The following is a 20,449-nucleotide window of genomic DNA, read 5'->3' as shown; positions in this document are numbered from 1 at the left end:
AGGGATTGACAACCCCTTTATCACGTTGGGTGCAAGTTGTTGATTGTTTGTGCAGGTATTCGGTGACTTGTGCGTTGTCTCCTACTGGATTGATACCTTGGTTCTCAAAACTGAGGAAAATACTTACGCTACTTTGCTGCATCACCATTTCCTTTTCAATGGAAAACTAACGCAAGCTCAAGAGGTAGCAATAAATGGCATGCGCGAGAATCGAGGAGGGCAAAGAATGATTATGTGGCTATGTGGACGCTTCGATTTTCGGGAGGTCCGTTAAGATAAAGATCTATTGAGATATCCTTGGCCTTGTGCGGAATCAATGTGTGTTATGTAATGGCGGGTTACCACGGTTCGATGATGTGACGTCATGGCTGGTTGCAGTAAATTGGTAAAAGTTGATAAAAGAAGAATCTGCTAAGTCAAGTTATGAAGATTGATATGAACCAGTTCAAATCAACCTTGGGCCTAATGTTGAGGATATAACTCCTAGGTATGACCCGCCCAGGAGGGGCCGGGTCATGCCGTTGGCAACTTAAGCATGAAGCTGGCAGTTCATGGATGAAGTTTGTTGACGGCCCAAGGCTCGGAGGCGACTCTATGCCTAAATGTGTGAACCGTCAGGAGATGACTTGTTCTGTAAGGCAATTTTAGTTAGAAACCGAGCCGGCCATGTTTGTGTGAGCCGACCGAGACTTGTAAGCCGCCGGGCATCAACCTGTATATAAAGGGGTGATCTGGAGGTGGATTAACTCAAGAAACAATCAATCGAGTACTAGGTCAAGCGTATTTGCTCCTTGGTAATCAAAACCCAAGCAATACAAGCGAAGGCAGAAGTAGGCTTTTACCTCATTGAGAGGGGCCGAACCTGGGTAAACTCTCTGTGTCCTTTCTCCCGTTCAACTCCTTTAAGCTAACCCAATTGCGATGGCTCCACACCTAAGTCCTTTTGCTAGGGCATCTGTCGTGCTAAATCCACGACACATCTCGTGTGAGTGCGGCGGAGGGCTGCGAGGGTGGCCCGATTTGTTGCCTCCTATCATGCCATTCGTCGTGCCGAAACGCATGATGATCTTCAGAAGAATTTAATCAAGGAGTGGTGGGCATGGAATGGCCGACAAAACGCATGATGATTTGTATGTTTGATGTTGTACGATTGATGTTGTAGTGTTGAACTATTTATTGTATTGGAAGATAAACTTTTTGTCTAAGTTGTAATAAAATTGAACTATTTATTATTGATTATTTTTTATGTGTTTGATCTTTTTGGTTTTGTTTGGAGTTCATATACTGTTTGTGCTGGACGTATGCGCCGTTTTTTTGCAGCCCTGCTGGAGCGGCTCGCGCGCTAAATTTTAGAGCGGTTGCGCTCAGCTGCACAGAAAAACCGACTATTTCGACGCTATAAAGCATTTTTTTGCGTGCCGCGTGTTGCGCATCTGTTTTTTTTTGAACATCAGTACAAACGGAAGCGCTCATACATACGCGCATACACTCATCCATATGAACGCACACACGCACACCCTACCCCTATGAGCACCCCCGAGAGACTGAGTCGGGATGTCATCTTGAAATTTATGAAGTCAGAGCAACTCCAACAGGGCGACCCATTTCGTCTGCCGCCGTCCGTTTGGGTAGGCGCGGACAAAAGAGGAGGCCTAACTCGCCGACCCAAATCCAAAACGCATCCGCGCCGACGCATTTGACCCAAATATGCGCCCCAAATGCACCGGCGCGGACGCAGAACGGACGCCACGCGCGCCTTCTCGGTGTCCGTCGTGGCCCCACCTGGCGGTCATCCAACTGCCTGCCACCTCGCCGGTCAGCTTAATTTATGACCCCGGGCCCACACGTCAGCAACGTCGGGCGTCCTTTTTTAAGCCCACCGTGCGGCGGGGCCGTCCTCATCCAGCCCCGTCTCCATCTAGCCACACTCGCTCCCCCGTCGCTAGCAAACCCTGGCCAACCCTAGCCACCCCAGCCGTGCCAAATGGGGCTCTTCTCCATCGGCAGCAGCAGCAAGTCGAAGGGCAAGGCCCCCGCCGTCCCTTTCCCAGCGGAGTTCCTCCCGCCTCCGCCGGCGCTGGCTCGCCGGCAGAGGCAGCGCGTGAACGTGCCCGTGCACCAGCCGGAGTGGCACTGGCAGCACCCGCGTGCCTCTGCTGTACCCCGACGCCACCCTGCCGCACAACTGGCATCTTGATTCGGAGAGGATCCCAATGTCGGCGGTGCCGCGGTCGGCTAGGGCGCATGCGGAGGAGGTGCGTCGCCGGCGGGCGCTGCTGACGTCGGAGCAGCGCCGCGACTCCGCCTATGCAACCGACTCGCCCAACTAGGCAAGATGGTTTGCATTCGAGTACGAGGAGGCGAGGCGACGCGGCGTGCACGAGGTCGACCGCAGGTTGCCGCCGCCCCGCTCATCATCCGCGAGGAAGACCAGGCGGCCCTTGCGGCCGTCTACAGGAAGAGCGAGGAGGACGAGCGGTGTAGGGCGGAGGCGGCGGAGGAAGAGGAGGCTCGGTACGAGGCGTCCATGGCGCAGGCCATGGCCCTCTCCGCGGCGGGCGACTACGTGGTGCCGCCGGTGGCCCCGCCGTCCCTTCCTCGCTGCCTCGTCAAAGCCGAGGCGCAACCGGAGCTGGAGCCCATCGAGCGCTACTCCTTGACGGGAGTAGTGCGCGAGTAGGTCAGCGCGCCGCCGATGTGGCTGGGGGCGACGCCGGCACAGGAGCCGACGTACCTCGAGCACTGGCGCCAGATACGGGTGACCGAGGAGCACCACGACGGCGAGTACCTTGAGATGCTCGAGTGCGACATCGAGGCCGAGCAGCGCGAGGCCGAGGAGGAGGCGGGCCAGTCCGCGGCAGCATAGCCCATGGCGGCACTGCCCGCGCTGGCACAACCCCCGCTCGACATGAACGCGCTCTGGAACACGGCATTCCCCTGGGCCGACTTGGCTCCGACGCTCATCGACCTCACGGACCCCGAGGACGACGACGACGCCTAGGGCAGCGTGCCGTCACGTAGTTTAGTTTGTTTTTATTTTTCTTAAATGCAAATGTGGACGCGTGGACTCCCGCCGGCCTTCATGGCCGGCTTTAATGTTTAATTAATGTTGCTTTTATTTTAAATATGCATGCATTTTTTTCTAGCACCGTCAAAATGGGTCGCGCCAGCGTTGGGCGCACGCGGCGACCCAAACGCGGAAGCGGACGCTCGTGTCCGCCTGGCCGACCAAAACGGATAAAAAGCAGACAAAATTGCCGTCCATTTGGGTCGGCCCGTTGGAGTTGCTCTCACCGTGGTCGCCTCGTCGTCGACGGAAACATCGCCTCCCACTGAAAGCACATCGCCGAAAATCCAGAAATAATGCAAGCATGAGGACTTGAATCATGATGGGCTGAAAATTAGGGATGAAAATGGTGTGGAAAGTTTCCGCTTTTCCGGACGAAAAATGGAAACGGAGAGGAAATATGAAAATGGAAATGGAAATTTGCAAAACGGAAATGGAAATGGATTTTTTTATGCGGAAACTGAAACAAAAACGGAATGGTATTTTCCGGTGGAACAGACGTGGAAATGGAACTTTCCGTTTTCATAAATATGAAATTTCCGTTTGTACTATAGATAGCTCAACTATCAAAGAACACACAATGACACAATGAGTAGAATAAGTAGAATGGATCATTTGAGGACCAAGTTTTACTACCACACACGTACTCAACTAGACCATATACAGGATTGTCATGTACTACTACAATATTATCCTATGTTACTAACACAACCATATTATTTTGGAGTCATGTTAACAATTCCATAAATTTATTTGTTTTTTTTCTATATTTCTCTAGGATTCAAGGAGGTTTTAAGTTCTAGTCAACAAACCGTTTTGTTTCCGTGTTTGCTCTGTATTTGCTCCGTGTCTGTTTCCGATAGTATTTGTTTCCTTATTCGTTTTCGTGGTTTCTGTATTCGTTTTCACTTCTGCAAAAAAATATGAAAATAAATATGATAGCACCCAGTTCCGTCCGTTTTCGCGCCGTTTTCATCCCTACTGAAAATACCAGTGTCCCTCTATCTATCCAACCAGCTCTGACCTCTTGTTTTCAGTCCACTAGTCTCAAAACAGCCCCGCAACAGAATTATTACTCCCGAAAAGACAGGTCAGACTTTACGTTTTTTTTTTGCGGGTAAGAGTTTACGTTTTCTGCACCGGAACACGAAAAAATAGTAGACGTTTACGATTGTCGAGACACGTAAAGCGTATTTACACATCAGAGCCCCAAAACGGCAACGGTCCAACCCCATCCTCCATCCCCGCCTCGGGCGCGCGCGAAGCTCCGCCGCCGCCACCGCCGCAAGGGATGTCGCTCTGCTGCTGCAGCGCCGGGAGCCGCCGCCTTCTCCTCCCGCGTCTCTTCCTCGGCCAGCGCCGCCAGGCCCGGCGCCCCCTCCTCCACCTTCGCACCACCGTGACCGCCGCCGCCTCGTCCTCCGCTACATCTCTCTCGACGCAGCAGCAGCGCCAGGTCTCCCTCTACGTGGACGCCCTCCTCGACTGGAACCAGGTCCCTCTCTAAACCTCAGCCACGGGCTACAACCCTAAACCCCAGTTATTACATGTTCTCTTCGCTGTTCAGAGGATGAACCTTACCGCCGTCACCGACGAGTCCGAGGTCATGACGCGCCACGTGGTTGACTCGCTTGCCGTGCTTCCTCCACTCGAGCGCGCATACACCTCCCGCGGCGGCGACATTTCTGGCATCAGCCTTGTCGATGTCGGCTCCGGCGCCGGGCTTCCTGGTCTTATCCTTGCTGTTGCGCGGCCAAGTAATCAATCATCTCTGTTCAACGATTAGTGTTTCATGATATCACTGAAAGCACTATGTAATTTTTTTACCTTTCCTGTTGCAATTTGAATTAATATTGTCTGTTTCAGGCTGGAAGTTTACGCTGTTGGAGTCGATGCGGAAGCGGTGCACGTTCTTGGAGCACGCAGTTGAGGTCATGGAGCTGTCAAATGTGGATGTGGTGTGTGACCGAGCTGAGGTAAGCTGTCTTTGAGCAGCTAAGATAATGCAATGCATTCTGATTGATTGAATTTTTCATGTATTTGATTGGATTTGCGACAATCTGGTTTTCTTATTTTAGTAGAGTTGGAATTGTATGCTCAGTGTATGCCTAGTTGCTAATTTACCAAATAAATCACAACATGGAAATTTCTCAATTGAAGACATTTTTATGATCTTCGAGGTGCAAGAGATTCATTCCTGAACACATTTGAAGCATCATCATAAAATTACCTATGATTTCCCAATCTAGTGAATGTCATCGCTGTTATATTTTGACTATTTTACTTATGTTCACTTATAGGACAGAATGCTGGCCAAAGTCATGATTTCAGAGAGTCATTTGATGTAGCAGCTGCAAGAGCTGTCGCAGAACTTAAAATTTTAGGTATTTATCATGTAACATGTTTTTGGGGGTTTACTAGACAATATATATCAATTAACCCTAGTTTTCTCCTTTGCAGCTGAGTACTGCCTCCCGTTGGTTCGTGTTGGTGGTTTATTTATAGCTGCTAAAGGGCACGATCCTCATGTAAGTCTTGGCTATTGGACTATTGTGCATTCCGCTAAATTCACCAACATACTGTTACTGTCTGAAACTAACGTTTCTTCAATTTCTTATGTTGTTTGGGCAGGAAGAAATAAGAAGTGCAAAAGCTGCAGTTGGTAAATTGGGTGCCTCCATGCTAGATTTGTGCAATGGTAAACTATCTTCTTTAGCTCTGAAGAATTTATTTTATGGATTAGCTTTGAAGATTTTGAGAGGTTATTACACAGTTTTCTAAATATTATTGTCAGTTTACATGGTATTCAGTCAGTATCTTTCCGAAAATAGAAAAAAGAGAGGGATGGTAACAAATAATTCTCATTTTACATGTCAAGGTATATTTTTTATTTTCGTTTTTACTTGTTGGCACATGGTACTATTTCTCTTCATGGTATTCAGTTAGTAACTCTCTTCAAAAGAGCTAGTAGCTGGATCTTTACTTTTCTACTTGCTACCATCCCCTTATGACCTTGCTAAAGCTTTTCTGAAATATTTCATTTGTTATTTTATCAGCTTAGCAATTTGCATGTTTTTGAGTTCTCGCGCGCTCCTGCAATAAACTGTGGAATGCGGTCCATGCTTATCAACAGACACAATTATTGATCTGTTCTGCGGTATCCCTGTGTGTACTTGTGTGTAGATGCAATGTTTGACCTGTTTTTTTTTTTGCGGGATAATGTTTGACCTGTTCCCTTAACTAATTCATGACCATGTACGATGTCCATAATAATAAAATAAGTAGATGCAACTTTTGCTAATTGATGACTACTACCTCCGTCCTGGTTTATAGGTCCCCTTTGTAGTTTGTGTTAAATTTTGACTAAAGATTTAACTAAGAAAATGTTAATGCATGTCAAGGAAAATTATCTCATTGAATTCGTATTTGAACATAGTTTTCAAAAATATAATGTTTGGTGACATGCGTGAACATTTTGTTAGTTTAATCTATGGTCAAAATTTGGCACGGAATACAATGGGGACCAATAAACCCGGACGGAGGTAGCACGTGCTATATCCATGTTGATCAAACAGTAACACTATTTCGAGCTGATCCCTTTACTAATTCCTGAGAACGGGATAAGCATAGAAGGATAAAACTCCCAATATCTTAAGGCTCTCTTCGTTTGCAGTCGAATCGATGGGACCTCATGGTCAACGAACGGCAGTTGTGTACCTCAAGGAACGCACTACTCCAAAAAAGTACCCTCGGCAACCAGGTAATCCTAAGCTGCCTTTGGGAAAGGCACATCATTTGACAAGTTCATTATTCCTCAGAGCTCAAGCATGCATTTCATGTCATCCAGGTACTCCTTCTAAGACACCATTATGAGGAGCATGCTGACTTTATGGTAGACACACAATGATCAAAAGCTGATCTGCGAATGCTCTCCCTCCAAATGGATATCCACTGGAAGACGACGATTGTTCTTGAAGCACGGAAGGATTAATCTACCACCCTGACAGCAGGTATTTGTTGTCTGCAAGGAAACTGGTGCTTCACTCCATGTATTTTGTAACAAAAAGTCGCAGATGTTCCACTAGAGAATACTACGTACATGCTGCTGCCCTGTTTATGGTATTCTCGTCGGCATTTCTTATGTAGAACAGAGAAGCAGAGGTTGTCTCTGAACAGACACAGGATGTCGCCTGGGCAAATGTATAATACTGCAAGATTGAGCTAAAGTCTTCAACTGCTACAACTCGACTTAGAAATAAGTTGTCCTTGTCATGCTTGAATGACTCTTCCCGTTGGTTTCTTGCTACGTGGTTAAACACGGTTGAGAGAAACTATATTTCTTATCTGACAAGCAAATGGACATTATTATATCCTCGCTTTTCAACACGTACACATGGCCACATCATCACTTTCTGAAAACATCCTTCCACCAGCTTGCCAAGGCCAGCATTAGACTATTCCGACCGAGTAGAGGGAAACTTCTCCCCTCCTACCTTCCCACAGAGCAGACGCAGAGCCCAGACTACTGACGACCATTACAACATACATGCAACAATCACGGGACTCATTCCAACTGCACATTCATAACGGCAAGTTATATTATCTATGCATCAATTTGTGTACGACTGCGACTACTGCAAAGAAGGATCCAAATCCAAGCGTGTTGGCCGGCTCCGGGCGGCTGCTTTCCCTTGCCTCGCCGGTTGACCGAGTAGTCCTCCATTGGACTCGTCAAGCTTTATAACCCGAGTCGGTTTTGTTTCCTAGCCTCATTCATCCACCCATCTTGCCGACAGCTACAATGGCGAGCATCAGAAGTGTCTCCCCTCTCCTCGCTCTGCTCGCCGCCGCGGCCACGGTGCTGGCCGCGCTGTCGCCCGCGTCCGCCCGGAGCTTGCCGGAGGGTCTCCCGGACATCAAGCCGCTGCTGTCCAACCCATGGTCGGCGTTCCAGAACCTGTCCGGCTGCCAGTTCGGGGACGAGCGGCAGGGGCTCGCGAGGCTCAAGGACTACCTCAGCCGCTTCGGCTACCTCCCCGCGCCGCCGGCCAAGTTCAACGACATGTTCGACGCCGACATGGAGTCCGCCATCCGGACCTACCAGCAGAACTTCGGCCTGGAGGTCACCGGCCAGCTGGACGCGGCCACGGTCACCAAGATGATGTCCCCGCGGTGCGGCGTCGCCGACATCATCAACGGCACCTCCGCCATGGGCAAGACGGTCCACGGCCGGAACCTCTACTCCTACTTCCCGGGGTCCCCCTCGTGGCCGCGCTCCAAGAAGAGCCTCAGGTACGCCATCACGGCGGCCACCGAGACGACCATCGACCGGGCCACGCTGAGCAAGGTCTTCGCGAGCGCCTTCGCGCGCTGGTCGGCGGCCACCACGCTCAACTTCACGGAGACGGCGTCGGCGTCCGACGCCGACATCACCATCGGGTTCCACTCGGGCGACCACGGCGACGGCGAGGCGTTCGACGGGCCGCTCGGCACGCTGGCGCACGCCTTCTCGCCGACCGACGGGCGGTTCCACCTGGACGCGTCGGAGGCGTGGGTGGCCGGCGGCGACGTGTCGCGCGCGTCGCTGGACGCAGCCGTCGACCTGGAGTCGGTGGCGGTGCACGAGATCGGCCACCTGCTGGGGCTCGGCCACTCGTCGGTGGAGGGCGCCATCATGTACCCGACCATCACGTCGCGCACGCAGAAGGTGGAGCTGGCCAAGGACGACGTCGACGGCATCCAGAGCCTGTACGGCGGCAACCCCAACTTCAAGGGCGTCACGCCGCCGGCCACCAGCAGCGAGGAGACACACAGCGCCGCCCCGCGCGCGCTCTCCAGGCCGTGGAGCGGCCTGGCTGGCGTGGCCATGGCGGCTGCGCTCGCACTAGCCTTGTCGTGCTAGTTCTTGGGTCGATCCATTCACGACCATTTTTTCTTAACCTTTTTTTAACGGGCATATATTCACTTTGCTCTAGGATTTGTGTTGTATAAACATTAGCCACTGGGTGTGCAAGATAGTGTAGATACGTGAATTTTACGTGTATAGATCGAATCATATAGTACGATAGTGGTGCGCCCATGTGGCCATGTGATATCATGAGTTTTGCAGAATGTGCCATTGTGCGTTGTCGCTTTTCGGTAGTTATATCTAACGGAGCAGGCGAGAACCACATGATTTGTCTCGGGGGTTCCATGTGGCATTTGGACGGCAATTCTCGCGTCATACGCGTTGTTTGGTAGGTTCACGGCATCGATCCAGACGAGGGGAATAAGTCCACGTGAGTCGTGAGACTACTTCTTGACCCGTTTAGAGACTGACTATGTCGTGCCACTCATCAGAACCAAAAACGCGGGAAAAGAAACAAAAACACAGGAACAGAAAATGTGGTACAAAAATATCGTTTGGATGTCACGCAAGGATGATACATGATTTGTAGACCCAAGAAAAAGGATGTCTCATTACCTCGTGTTTTGTTTTCTTCAAATTTTCTATGGAATAAATTGCCCGTTCCATACAAACCTTGAAGAAATCTGAGATGGCCATCTTTTTTTAAAAATGACACCAAGGAAAATTTATCTATAGAGTAATCCCTTCGTCCAAAGACCTGACAGTCTTTATGCCAGGGTTCTAAAAGCAAAATACTACCCAAAAGGAAATTTATTGGACACGGTCTTCACCTCTGATGGATCACCTGTGTGGCGTGGAATTGAGTACAGGCTTGAACTCCTGAAAAAAATGAGTGGTATGGAGAGTGGGAAATGTAAAGAGTATCCAAATCCTTCGTGACAACTGGATACCTCGACAATCTGGCCTTTCCATACAATCCATGAAAACTAGAAGTCGGCTTAGATGGGTAAACCAGTTGTTGCTTCCCCATTCTAATGTCTGGAACAAGCAGATCATTGACAAGTTGTTCTACAATTTTGACTCGGAAGAAATATACAAGATCAAGCTTCCCCCAAAGCCAATGGGAGACATTCTACCTTGGAACTATGAGAAGAACGGTACATTCACGGTTAGGAGTGCTTATCATCTTGGAGTTTCTTTGTGGGAGGGAGAGCTTATGGAATCTAGTCTGGAAAGCAAAAGTACCACATAAAGTCCGTATCTTCACCTGGAGGGCTGCCACTGATTCTCTCCCTACGAAGGACAACAAGCACATGAGGACTCTTGAATTGGATGGTACATGCAACCTATGTGGAGTTGCGATTGAAAACACACATCATGCTACTGTTGTATGCACAAAACAGAGAGCTCTTCTTGAGGAAATGAGTAAAATTAGGAAACTGCCAGAGGACAAATCAATCATGCCCTTCTCCCCGGATTGGCTTTTGCAAAGCTTGAGTATTTTCCATGGTGACATGAGGCAAAACTTATACTAGTTCTTTGGAGGGCTTGGCACCTGAGAGATGATGTTGTTCACAACAAAGGTGAATGAAAGGGCATGTAGCCCCTAAGTGTGGTTTTAGTAATTAAATGACAATCTCTGTGGACTAATGTTTCTTAACGATATATATTTGAAGGTTTTGTCCATAGATGGTGCATGAAGGGTATAGGATGGAATCAAGGATGAAGTCCATATATATGAAGATAGTGCCCTCAAGGATATTGGATGGAATCAAGGATGAAGTCCATATATATGAAGATATATTTGCTCTATGCTTTGGAGTTAAATGACAATTCCTATGGAGCATCAAGTGCATTGAATCTTATATGAAGATATGTTCCATAGTGATGCTTGAAGTGCATTGGGTTGTTTTGTGAAGTCTGCCATCAAAGCATCTGAAGAAGTCCTCATGGTATCCTTCTCTGGATACCCCATGCACACGGGCTTGTACCATGCGCACGGGGTCGAATGTCAACTCTCTGGATACCCCGTGATCACGAGGCCTATGTGTTGGCTCTCGAGATCCCATATCCAGTGAGGTTTCAAGTTGGTCTTCGAGTACTTCTATTGAATCCATCAAGATTGATTTCTATGCCTAATCTAATTATGCTCATGGTGGAGTTCATTGGAGGATCTCAAAGACTGACATAGTTGGGCTTTTAAGGATCAAGGGCTTGAGAGAATAATCAAAGAGAAGAATTCAAGTTATGGTTTCAAGACAAGATCATGGTGAGCTCATGTGTTGGTTTTCGGTTGATCAAGTCTTAAAGCAAGCAACTAGAGTGGAGAATTCATTATGCCTCTCAAGAGATTGTGATGGAGTTTTTAGAAGGGCATGTGGTGACCAAGATGATATTCATAGTGGAACTTTATATGGTCATGAAAGAGTCTCTCGTGATATTGTCTTGAAGCAATGAAGGGAAATGAAGAGTTCATTGTGGCTTTCAAGAAACCAAGATGAGGCTTGGAGTAAAGATATTGGTTGATCAAGATGAAGCTCGAAGATTATATCTAGATGGTCAACTCCCAAAGAGCAAACATTGTACCACATGGGATCATGTGATCTAGTGGTATGGCAAGTAATTGTGAATTGTGCTTTGTTACCTAACCAATGCTATGTGTTTGTTATGTCTATGTGGGTTAGGTATTTCTCATGGGCTTGCATCAAAATGAAAGATCTCAAGTAGCCTATGTGTGGATGACATCAAGTGGTGATGGTTATCGGGTTTGAGGAGTCCAAGTGCAACATGAGAAGCCGGAGGTTATATGCTTTGAACTTTGCGGTCCACATCATGATAATGCTCATGTGAAGATGGGCTTAAGTTAAGGCTTCCCTCATTGCAATATGAGGAAGCAATTCGAGCATCTTCACAAAGTAGTTGTGGACAAGAAAGGGATTCCAACTTGAGACAAGCATTGGAGTCATCACCAAGATCAAGTTGAATATGCAAGGCAAATGTATAACTTAGCTAGGTTTTCCTAGTTTTTCCAGTGTCATAGTGCTTGGTGGAAGACCGGATAGTAGGTTTGATAGCCGTACTATCAAGAGGGACTCTCGGGCAAGTAGCTTGATCACGTTGCATGTAGAGAGCTCAAACCTTCGCATTACTTGCATCATTATTTCTTGTTGATATTGGGTGGTTCTCTATGTGAGGACCTTGGGCTTTTCCATAGCTTCAAAACAAGACCAAGATCATGGAATTCGGAGTCCGTATGCCAAAGTTATCACTGTTTTATTGGGCTCCTACAGGCTGTTCTGGGTATCCCGTGGACACGGGATTTTTGACCCCCGTGGGCACGGGGCCCCGTGTACACAGGCTTGTACCATGTGCACAGGACCCCGTAGGAACGGGGTCTAAACCCCTGTGGGCACGGGGTGTCCAGGAAGTGTCCGTTGGAGCCCCAACGGCTAGTTTTGGAAGTTGGCTATAAAAGAGCCCTTCCTCCCCACCGTTTGGGGGTTGTTCATTCACATTATAAACATCATTTTGGGCCTCTTACCACCTCTACCAAACCCCTATCTCCCCTCTCAGTGAAGGGGGATTTGTGGATGGATCTTGGAGTCATTTTGTTGATTTCCTCCATTGCATCCCCTCTCTTCACTCTCCTACTTTCTTGAGTTGCATCTTGTGAGATTGAGAGAGTGAGTTGAGCATTTGTTGCTTGACCTTGCGTTGCAATTTTTGCATTGGTTTGAGCTCCCCGCATCGATTTGTTTGAGTGAGAGCCCGTGTGATTATTACTCTTGGAGGCTTCACCTCCTAGACGATTTGGTGATACATTGAGAAGATTGTGAAGAGGCCTATGTTGCCAAGGTTCCCCCGGAAGCTTCCTTTTGTGGTGTGCTCCGGGGAAGGGTGTTGAAGTGGCCTAGGTGGTCAAGTTCCTCCGGAAGCTTCCGTGGTTGTGGTGTGCTCTGGAGAAGTTTGTAAAGGTGTGGTGGTCGCCTTCAAGACCAACCCCGAGTGAACCGAGGCTCATCCGTTGGGGGCAACTCGGAAGGGAGAATACGGTGGGTCACTTGGTGCCGCCCCGGAGCTTTGTCTTTGGCACCGCTTTAACGGAGATTAGCACTCTCATGAGTGTGAACTTAGGGATAAATCCGTGTCTCCGACTCACTTGTGGTTATCTCATACCCACACCCTTTACTTTCCGCAATTCATACTTGCTTATATTGATATATCTTGTGCTAGTTGAATTTCTTAGTAGTTCCTACATTTCCTTATCTTGTGATATAGTTTGTGCTTGCTACTTTCCTTTAGTGCCTATCTTGTTTATCATAGGTTGTTGGTGCACTTAGTTGAGCCTAGCATATTTAGGATTTGTGCATGAAAAGTATCCGTTAGTTTAATTCCGCATTAGGATAATGCCATATCTGTAAAAGTTTTAAAACACCTATTCACCCCCCTCTAGTCGTCATCTAGATCATTTAAATTGGTATCAGAGCTTTGGTCTCTCCTTGGTAGGCTTCACCGCGTAGAGAGTAAAGATGTCGACTAGTGGTATAGTGCACGATGACACCTTTTGTTTTAGTGGCACAAACTATCACTTGTGGAAAATTCGCATGCTTTGTCATTTCCAGACCATGGGTCCAAATTTTGTGCGAATTGTTCTTGTAGGGGCTTCTCCGTGGAAGGATGACCTTTTTCCAACTAATGAGGAAAAAGATGATATGATTTGTGGGTATGCTGCTAAGAATGGCATAATCCGGTCTATATCCCTCGAAGTGTTTGAGTTAATTATGACTTGTGTGACGGCTCATGAGATGTGGACCAAACTTGAAGAAATATATGGTGGGTCCAATCTTGTTGATATTCAGCATCTGTCGGAGGAGTCAATTGAGGAGGTCTCCACATCTTCAAATCATCAAGATCTCCATATTGCTTCTTCCTCCGTGTACTTGGACATTTCACCTTCTTCCGCCTCACCATCATGTGGCATGTCCCAAGGTAATGACATGATGAGTGGAAATATAATTTGTGATGATGATGATGTGCTCAACATTGAAGATCTTTCATGCATAAAAGCTAATGTTGTAGCTTCTTCGGACTTGAACACATCTAGGAGAAATGACATACATTTTTGTGTTGATAGTCCATGCATGTCATACAGAGATTCCTCGAATACCTTGTATGATGATACGCTTGATACTCCTTGTTGCCATGATTTCTATGCTTCTATTTCCTCTAGTTGTTATTTGACTAACCATGTAGAGGAAACAAGAGAAATTAGTGCACACAATACTAAATGGAGAAATTGCTAGAAGAGTAAAGAACGAAATCACCATGTTGGAGAGGAAATGCTATGAGCGTCAAGAGGATGGAAATGAATCTCCTACTCTTGTTTATGAAGAATCTTCCTCTCTAAAAGAATCATCATCACCCTCCAATGTTTATATGTGCCTCATGGCAAGAGGTAACACCGAGGTATCATCTACTCCTAGTAATGATATTGATGAGAGTGATTATGAATGTGATAGGGATATGAGTCAAGAAATATTTGAAATCGGTAATTCTCTTCGTGGGGTAAATAAGAACACTTTGATGTTTAAATATCTTATTACTCACTTTGGTAAGTGTAGTGATTTACTTCACGAAGAGCAAGAACAAAATGAAAAACTTGATTGTAACCTTCTTGATGCTCTAGAAACTCTTAGAGATTTAGAATTTTCGAAAGGAGAGATTGAAGTTTCTCATGATCAACTTAAAGAGGATTTTGAGCACCTTGACCTTGGCTACAAGAATGTCAAAGGAGAGCTCATAAAATTCTCTAAGTCTTATGAGGAACTTCAAGCTACTTATGTGAAGTCTCTAGTTTCTTCTAGCTCCTCCCATACTATCAATGATGCTTGTGCTACTAACTCTACTTCTTGTGAAGCATATATCTTGAAGGAGAATGTTGAGGTAAGGGATCAACTTGCTTTGCTAACTAGAAATTATGGGAAATTAGAAGAAAGTCATGAAAAGCTCTCGGGCTCTCATGATGACCTTCTAGTATCTCATGAAAGGCTAAAGTTAGCTCATGAGGCTATTGTGACTAAGGTAACATCTCGTGAGCCTCATGTGGACATTAGCACTATATCTACTCAAAATGCTTTATTGACATGTGCTAGTCCTAGTAATTCATCTAGACATATTATAGCCAATTCTTGTGATGAATTGCTCTCCTTGCCTTGTTGCTCTAATAATGAAGTTTCTACTTCCTCTAGTACTTTTGTTGATACTAACCTTGTAGAGGAAAACAAAAAGCTCAAGGCTCAAGTCACTAATTTGAAGAAAGACTTGGAAATGTGTCATGAAGGAAATTCCACTCTCAGCAATATTTTGAGTGGTCGAAAATCCCCTCATGACAAGGGTGGACTTGGTTTCATCTCCAACAACAAGAAGTCCAAGAAAAGGAATAAGGGACAAGACCAAGTCAAGAATCCGACCAACATCACATGCTTCAAGTGCAAGAATGTTGGACACCATGTGAGATCTTGTCCATTGAAGAAGAAGGCTTCAAATGTGAAGCAACAAGGGAAGCGGCCTCAAGTTCAATCCCAAGGTCAACCTCAAGTTCAATCTCAAGGTCAACCTCAAGATGAAGAAAGGCCACTATCAATAATGAACCAAGGAAATGCTCCCCAAGTTGAGAAAGTAAAGAAGAAGAGAAGGGGGAGCACATGTTCCTATATTTGTTGTGAGAAGGGACACATATCTTCATCTTGTCCCAAGGGTAACATCCCTAAGCCTCCTCTAGTCAATGATCATTATTCACTTAGGAAGGATGTTGTTGGCAATTTGTTTGCCAAGTTTGTTGGCGCCCAAAGAGGTTTGGAAATGTAAAAGGCCATTTGGGTTGCCAAGCCTATTGTGACTAACTTCTTAGGACCCAACTTGGTTGGGGACCATCAAGCTCAACCTTGATCAATAGGTGTGTGGAGGACATTGGAGATTTGTCTAGTTCATGAAGAAAAGAATATTCACCATTTATTTGTTCGAGCCAAGTCATGTGGATTATCTTCATATTATCTATCCAATGTTCCTCCTTGCGGTAACTTGTATTTTTATTGCTTACAGTGAAAGTTACTTTCTCCTTGCATGCTTAGGTTTTGTATCTAGCATGTGCATTTATATGTTGTGCTTCCTAGAATGCTTGATTTGTGTTATCTAGCATGTGTATGTTGCATTGCACATCATATAGTGCTGCTTGTTGTCTTGAGCCTTATTTGTATGTTGTTTGGCTCTTGCGAGATATTAGTGGATCATGACATTATGGGGGAGTGTTATTTTTGTGCGCATCACAAACCCAAAATGTGAATACTCAATATTATCTAGTCACTATGTGGTATGTCAAGCTCATTTGAAATTCAGATTCTCAGAATATCCATTAATTATCTCTTGTAGGTGGTTATTTGCCTCTGTTGTGTGCTTGCCTTGGTATCCAGAAAGTTGCACCAGAAAAGTTCTGGATACCCCGTGCGCATGGGGTCTTTTGACCCCTGTGCGCACAGGGTGTTGCGTAACTCTCTGGGTGTCGGGTGGTAGGGGCGACATATGCCAAAGGATGGCTAATCATAGTGGGAGTCAGTAAGACATCGCCGGTGCCTGGAAATAGGATAAGGCGAAGACATGCACGCCGGCGAATCTTACCCAGGTTTGGGGCTCTCCGAGGAGATAACACCCCTAGTCCTGCTCTGCGGGGTCTCCGCATGATCACTAAATCAGTGAGTAGCTACAAGAGGCTCCTCGAGCTGTTTGCTAGAGGAAGAAGAAGGGCAAGGCTAGCTCTCTTTTCTTCTCGCTATGTGGTGTATGTGTTCTCAATGGATCAACCCTTTGCATGGGTGTCCCGGGGGGTATAGGCCTACCCCCCAGGGGTACAATGGTAATCTGGCTGTAGGTGGGTCCAGACCGTCAGTGTCTATGGTCACCGGCTTCTCCGCCAGCCGCTGAGGCCCGCCGGCTGGTGGGTCCCACCGGCCGCCGGCCTCTTGGCCAATAGGCTGGGCCCACCGCTCGGGGGCCTGTCGGCTACTGTTTATTGTAGCCTTACTCTTGGTGACGATGGCTTTGTCGGGGTAAGCATGGCTACAGTGTTGCCGCCTGGCAGGCGCTCACTGTAGCCTTACCACATCTCATCTGCTTAATGGTGCACAAACTTCTAGGGCAGGGGAGGCCAGCTATTGGGAGCCGGCTCCCCCCCCCCCATGCCAACTGGTCAGGGTCGGCCGCCTTCTGGTGTCTCTTTGGCAGGAGGGGCCGCCGCCTGCGGGCCGTACTAACAGCTTGACATGGGCGTCGTCATGGTCAACATGGCAACAGTGTTGCACCGGACAAGGGATGGTCGCCCGGTACGGGGCACTGTGGCCACGCTCGCTCCGGAATTCAGGGGTGTCAGGCTTCACTGTAGCCATGCCCTGTCATATCACCGTTATGGGGGTGCAAACTTTGAGGGTGTTGATCAGGCCGCCTGCCAGGAGTTGGCCACTCTGGTGGCCGCCTGCTAGGAGTCGACCTACTTTAGGAGGTCTTGTTGAGCCTGGCCGCCTTCCAGCAGCCGGCCACTAGGCCAGCCGGCTAGAGAAGGCGGCCCTTCGTCTTGGATGTTTGAGGGCTCAGTCGGCCCGATGTTTTCAAAGGGCCAGGGGGAGCCGGTTAGGCTACCCGTGGTCATTTACTCCGACACTGGGTACCCCATGCACACGAGGTCTTTTGATCCCCGTGCGCATGGGGTACTATGTAACTCCTTGGATACCCCGTGTGCACGGGGTCTTTTGACCCCCGTGCGCACGGGGTGGTTGTTCATTATGATCTTGTGCTTCTTTGGATTCTACCATCGAGTGTTAATTCCAAATACCAATTGGTATTTCTTCTCGTGGTGGAATTTTATGATCATCTTCTTCTCGGCTTGTGCTTCTACTTGCATTATCTCACTGCTTGTACTATCTATTATCTACTTGAGTGAGATAAGCCTTTGAGCATGTGTGTAATGTATATCCTATATGCTCTTTGGTTTTTGCTTAGTTCATATGTTGTACTTTTCATGCGGTCCTGTGTGGATTCGTCACTTTGATATAATTTGGACAACTTGAATGCTTTATGTTATTTTTGGAGTATTATTCGTTTAAGTGTTCTTTTGTCCAAATTATATCTCTTTGGATCTTTGTAGGCATGTGCATGCATATTTATTTATATACTTTTCATGCCTTGATTGCTCTACTTGACCCTCTATATAGGGTAAACTCCATCAAATCATGTGCATGAACTTCAAGTTCATATCCTTTTGCACATATTTAATATGGAGTTTGCCCTATGTATTGTGGTTGGACTAACTACTTAGGACCCAATAAGTTTGGGGACCAAATTGTACCTTAATGTGTTTTAGGTACGTTGGAGAAGCATTGGATGCTTGGCTTATTCATGAGGAAGGTGGAGACACCATGGAAAATTATTAGAGCCAAGCTTGGTTGATTCTTTGATTTGAGAGAGAAGATAAATGAAAACCCGGTTCGGTTGTAAGTGTTTCATTCTCACCATGTAAACCCTGTTATACAAAATTTGGGTCTTTTTGTTGGATATGCATCAAACTCCCACACTTACTATATTCCCAATAAATCCACGGGATGTATTGAGGAAATGGTGAATGTGGAGTGTGATGAGAATAACGTCTTCCATGCGGAGCAATTTGTTTCAAGTGTTGTAGGTGATGAGGCTCCTTCCCAAGCTACAAGTACAATGGGGATTGGTCATATTCTTCCACAAGAAACACCCCTTGTCCATGTAGAAGAAGAAGGAGTAAGAGCCCCTCTTGTGGATCGACCACAAGGGAAGTCATCACCCCAACACAAGAGCAAGATGCTATGGGAGATCATGTACCTATCCAAGAACAAGATCAAGTCCCTCATGTTCGCGTACTAGATCAAGGGCCCCTTGAACCAATGTTTTCTCTCTCGGTAACAAGTACTTACTTCATGCGTTTATTTAAGTTAGAGTAAACATTGTGTGTGTTGCATCATGGCATGATTAGTACTTGTTGAGTGAGTGCTTGTATGTATTTCTTATATCTTTGCACTCATGGAATTTTGGATATATTTTGGACCCATTCTTAGCATGATTGTCATATTGTATATCTCCATTATGCCTTGTCCAAAATATGTTCTTTGGATCCTTTGGATGTTTGATTCTCATGACATATCTTTTTGGTGCATTATATGGATCCTCAACATAGTGTGAATTTCTTCGTTTGTTCGTAACTAGATATGTGCACTTGATTCCACTCACAATATGAGAAATGCACAAATTAAGGAGGAACTCGTACTATATTGGTTGTCTAGATTTTTCTTCCATTTTGACACTTGTTGCCAATGGGGGAGAAGTTTACACGGTTTAGGAGAAGTGGGTTGGTTCCTGTCATTCATGCATATCTACATTTGTTGTGCTTGCTCGTTGCATGGATGTGTATATAGAGAAAACTCCACAGAGTTCTTTCACATGCATATATTGTGGGGAAGTTTGCTCTATATATTATGGTTCTACTAGCATCAAATTCTTGTGTAGTATTTCGATGCTAGTACAACCGGTTTTGATAACATCAACTATCTTTGTGATATTTGAGTCTATCAAAACCACCTCAAGTATACAATTTATTCTCGGATAGACTGCATACTTATTTAAATTCATTATATAATCCCTCTTGTTGAGATTGTCATCAATTACCAAAATGGGGGAGATTGAAAGGGCATGTAGCCCCTAAGTGTGGTTTTGGTAATGAAATGACAATCTCTGTGGATTAATGTTTCTCAATGAGATATATTTGAAGGTTTTGTCGATAGATGGTGCCTCGAGGATATTGGATGTAATCAAGGATGAAGTCCATATATATGAAGATAGTGCCTCAAGGATATTGGATGGAATAAAGGATCAAGTCCATATATATGAAGATATATTTTCTCTATGCTTTCGAGTTAAATGACAATTCCTATGGAGCATCAAGTGCATTGAATCTTATATGAAGATATGTTCCATAGTGATGCTTGAAGTGCATTGCGTTGTTTTGTGAAGTATCTCATCAAAGCATCTGAAGAAGTCCTCATGGTATCCTTCTCTGGATACCCCATGCACACGGGCTTGTACCATGCGCATGGGGTCGAGTGTCAACTCTCTGGATACCTCGTGATCACGAGGCTTAGGTGTTTGCTCTCGAGATCCCATATATCCAGTGAGGTTTCAAGTTGGTCTTCAAGTACTTCAATTGAATTCATCAAGATTGATTTATATGCCTAATCTAATTATGTTCATGGTGGAGTTCATTGGAGGATCTCAAAGACTGACATATTTGGGTTTTTAAGGATCAAGGGCTTGAGAGAATAATCAAAGAGAAGAATTCAAGTTATTGTTTCAAGACAAGATCATGGTGAGCTCATGTGTTGGGTTTCGGTTGATCAAGTCTTAAAGCAAGCAACTAGAGTGAAGAATTCATTATGCCTCTCAAGAGATTGTGATGGAGTTTT

The 20,449-nt window shown here is 46.3% G+C and overlaps 2 protein-coding genes across 2 annotated transcripts; both read left to right on the top strand.

Annotated features, from left to right (window-relative positions):
* Positions 1-4,257: 4,257 nt before the first annotated feature.
* Positions 4,258-7,293, top strand: LOC123157483 (ribosomal RNA small subunit methyltransferase G). The gene is made up of 8 exons (XM_044575777.1): positions 4,258-4,562; positions 4,635-4,824; positions 4,934-5,043; positions 5,373-5,451; positions 5,528-5,595; positions 5,699-5,765; positions 6,741-6,827; positions 6,915-7,293. Exons 1-8 carry the CDS (start codon positions 4,359-4,361, stop codon positions 6,938-6,940), a joined length of 831 nt encoding a protein of 276 aa, XP_044431712.1. The 5' UTR covers positions 4,258-4,358; the 3' UTR covers positions 6,941-7,293.
* A 165-nt stretch (positions 7,294-7,458) lies between these two features.
* Positions 7,459-9,178, top strand: LOC123157482 (metalloendoproteinase 2-MMP). The gene has a single exon (XM_044575776.1). It carries the CDS (start codon positions 7,869-7,871, stop codon positions 8,967-8,969), a length of 1,101 nt encoding a protein of 366 aa, XP_044431711.1. The 5' UTR covers positions 7,459-7,868; the 3' UTR covers positions 8,970-9,178.
* The last annotated feature ends 11,271 nt before the right edge of the window (positions 9,179-20,449 follow it).

Source organism: Triticum aestivum, chromosome 7B (assembly GCF_018294505.1).
Source record: "Triticum aestivum cultivar Chinese Spring chromosome 7B, IWGSC CS RefSeq v2.1, whole genome shotgun sequence".
NCBI classification, from domain to species: Eukaryota; Viridiplantae; Streptophyta; class Magnoliopsida; order Poales; family Poaceae; genus Triticum; species Triticum aestivum.
This window is presented reverse-complemented; position numbering and strand designations above follow the sequence as displayed.

Coding starts and splice junctions, on each gene's coding strand:
- LOC123157482 (XM_044575776.1), top strand. CDS start 7,869: ATGGCGAGCATCAGAAGTGTCTCCCCTCTCCTCGCTCTGCTCGCCGCC.
- LOC123157483 (XM_044575777.1), top strand. CDS start 4,359: ATGTCGCTCTGCTGCTGCAGCGCCGGGAGCCGCCGCCTTCTCCTCCCG. Junction 5,452..5,527: donor CGCAGAACTTAAAATTTTAG/GTATTTATCATG, acceptor TCTCCTTTGCAG/CTGAGTACTGCCTCCCGTTG. Junction 5,596..5,698: donor CTAAAGGGCACGATCCTCAT/GTAAGTCTTGGC, acceptor TTGTTTGGGCAG/GAAGAAATAAGAAGTGCAAA.